General features: G+C 36.0%; 1 protein-coding gene across 1 annotated transcript in view; it reads right to left on the reverse strand.

The window, feature by feature from the left end:
• Window positions 1-362: 362 nt before the first annotated feature.
• LOC107300956 (integrin alpha-V-like) overlaps window positions 363-3,225 on the reverse strand; it is a gene marked incomplete at its 5' end in the record, with an annotated part of 10,274 nt that continues 7,411 nt past the window's right edge. Inside the window, 3 exons of the mRNA XM_015830234.1 lie at window positions 363-433; window positions 1,963-2,019; window positions 2,118-2,161. Of these exons, the coding sequence (XP_015685720.1) occupies window positions 377-433; window positions 1,963-2,019; window positions 2,118-2,161 (158 nt within the window). The remainder of the gene's footprint in view (window positions 434-1,962; window positions 2,020-2,117; window positions 2,162-3,225) is intronic.

Here is a 3,225-nt window from a genome sequence, read left to right on the forward strand (position 1 = left end):
TTAAAATCATGTGATTTGTACAAATAACAATGTAAGACATTGCAGTTTTTCCATTTATTGTTGCAGTTAAAAATTCAAGTGTCTGCTTATTCACAGATGATGCATTTTTCATGGTATTTTGGCCGAAATTTTGAGGATTGGCTTATCTGTGGACAAGCTTATCTGTGATTATATATGGTGTTTGTGAAATGTTTGGAGAACTATATCAAGCAATCTTAACAGAAGAAAGCCCCAAAAGTGGGAGGGGAAGAGAGTTAAATATGCATGCTAACAGATTTCCATTTTTCTTTCAAACATTTTATTTTTACCTTAGGCAAGATTTTAGAGAACCAGATATTTTTTTTCTTTTTCAAGAAGTATGAAACAAAAGCATAACTTACTGATCTCCATTGATATCTGTGGCAGCTACAGAATATCCAAAATAAGCAGCTATCTGGGTAACAAAGTTGAACAAAAGAAATGCTGCATTAAACAGAAATAACTAGGAGTTAGAGAGGTATTTTACATCTGCTAAAAGCTTTCTTGCCATGCATATTTCAAAGTCTAGAAGTATATCCTTTTTTCCCTAGTTATTTCTGCGTATTTGTTAGAATTTTTCCCTTTGTTATAGAAAGCACACGGATCACATTTTATCCTTTTTATTTTACTAATAGTAATGTGAAGGGAAGTACATCACTGGATATTCTCCACCCACATAACTACTCATAGAACTTCAATTTTAAGAGGTATAAGAAATATTTATTAGTAAGGCTGCTCCATTGGGACTGAAGTTCAACATGGATGCCTTCAAGCAGAGTTTTTCAACTTTGTGGGATCTCCTAAAATGATAAATGAATGGATGTGATTCCATCCTTCCCTTGGATAACAATTTAACGGAGGTTAGAGGTAGATAAGACATATGGTATTGTTTCAATAATTAATTTTTAATGAAAACAACTTTTGCAGCTTTTTAAAAACTAAAACATTTTCATTGGAAATTACAAATAAAAGTTAAATAAAATTCAAAGCCATACTTCTGATGAGGAGAATTAACTTGTAATGTAATTCCCAAAGTCTGAGTTTTATTTCTGAGACCACCACTCTTATTTCTTGTTCCACGTTTAATTTAGATGGGCCATTCTCTTTATAGCAGCAACCTATATTAAATCTTGACTTTATTATCACTTTGACTAGATAGAGCATCTGACAAAGATCCATCTTTGAATTTATATCCTGTTCTCTCCCTCCTGCAGCATTTGTTCTCAACTCCCCAGAGCATAAGGCTCCACAGTTAAAAACCCCTAAGAGCCTGGGGGAAGAATAGATTGTGGAGACAGGATGGCTGTCTTCAAAGAGCAAAAGACATATCCTCCTCATAGATATATGAGGAGGATCAGAACAGGCTTGAAATTGGAAAGCTGCAGATTTTGGCTAAGCTTTAGGATAAAATTCAGATGTAAGAAATTGCCAGCCATGGAACAGACTGTTTTAGAAGACACTGGGTTCTCTTTTGTGGGAAGAACAATCTAATCAGCTATCTCCAAGGGATATCTGATGTGGATATTTTAAATCTAGCAGTGAACAGGTGATTACATCAGATGCCATATGCTTTAAATCTGTAAGAAATGAAAAAAAAGGGTTTGCCATTGGCCTGTTTAGGCTCTTCTTAATAATTGGCTCTTCTTCTTCCGTCGGTTATTCCACTTGCTAGAATCAGAGGGAACATTAAACTGGGAAGGCATCTTCCATCAGCTTAGCCAAGATCACCAGAAAGAACACCTTTTCTCAAAATTATGATACACAGTAGCCTCGATGTTCGAATTTGATTATTACAGCTGACTTATGACCACATTTTATTTCTTAAATACTTTTCTTTCCTAGTTTTTCCTCACTTATTTTGTATATTATATGACCAACATTCCTACCCTGGTAAAAGACATAAATATAAAAAAATATTTTCCTCTTATAGAAACCAACTCATACCTGTTCTCCAGTGAAGTTATACATAGATGCCATGCTTTCCCCATTGTAAATGGATACCTGCACAATATATATAAATAAAATTCTATACCATCGTATATTTGAATGGTTGCTAAAAAGAATAAATTAATTATTTAACACTAGCTTGTTTTCCTTACCATGCCCAAAGTTTTTGCTGCTCTTGGGACACCCGACACAAAATCTGAAAACAGAAAAAGAATTTTTCATCACCTGTGCAGATAGAATCAATAGCCTTTCAGAAAGTTTTCCCATGTAGTTCACAATACTATTCTTAGTTTATCTTATTAATTTTATCCATTAGTTTTCCCCCCTCTGTTCAATTATATCTCAGAGTATGTCTGACCAAGTCCCTGCAGTTTTTTTGGCAGGGGTTTCAGAATTGGTTTGCCTCCTTCCTAAGGTGGAGAGGGAGAGACTGACCCAAGTCCACCCAGCTGGCTTTGTGCCTAAGGTGGGGCTAGAACTCACGGTCTCCTGGTTTCTAGTTGGTGTCCTAACCACTACACCAAACTGTCTGTCTATTCATTAGCAATAAGAGAACTATTTTAACTAGAATGAACAGTTTCATTAAGTACTTACAGGTTGGCAAAGATATACAAAACAATAAAGACAAAAGATATGATATATTGACAGTAAGTAATGGTAATAAGACTGGGAGAATTCTTGCAAAACTGGGGGAACAAGAATATGCATAGCTAATTCTCTTTACAAAGAAATTCCTTTTAAAAATGCTGTCTCCTTTTCCTCTGATTTTTTTCCAGAAGGTTTGAGCCAGTGGCATAGGTCATTTCTGGATAGTTACGCTATTTCTTTTTCACTCCTGGGCCTAGTCTTTTTTCTTCTGGAACGTTCCCAATCTTCAAGAGGAATTTGGAGTTTTTTAGAGAGGTATGAAATGGGAGAGAGACTGTGAGTCCACTTCACCCATGACACCCATTTCACAGATGGAAGAACAGGGTTGGCTGCACATTTCCGCAAGTCCTACTCATTCCAATTCCCCCAAATATACAACCAGTGGTGGGATTCAGCCAGTTCACACCAGTTCAGCAGAACCGGTAGCTAATTTTTTGTTGTCCAGGTCCAGAATGGACTTCTGAAAGCGGCATCCACACAGAAAACCGGTTGTTCACATATTTGAATCCCACCACTGTATACAACTACCTTTTTGGAGTGACTTGATTTCATTTTGCTCAAACAAAGTTGAACTGCAGAATTACAACATGGAGGAAATTATCCTATATTGAC

Source organism: Protobothrops mucrosquamatus, unplaced genomic scaffold, assembly GCF_001527695.2.
Source record: "Protobothrops mucrosquamatus isolate PMUCROS unplaced genomic scaffold, P.Mucros_1.0 scaffold9310, whole genome shotgun sequence".
NCBI classification, from domain to species: domain Eukaryota; kingdom Metazoa; phylum Chordata; class Lepidosauria; order Squamata; family Viperidae; genus Protobothrops; species Protobothrops mucrosquamatus.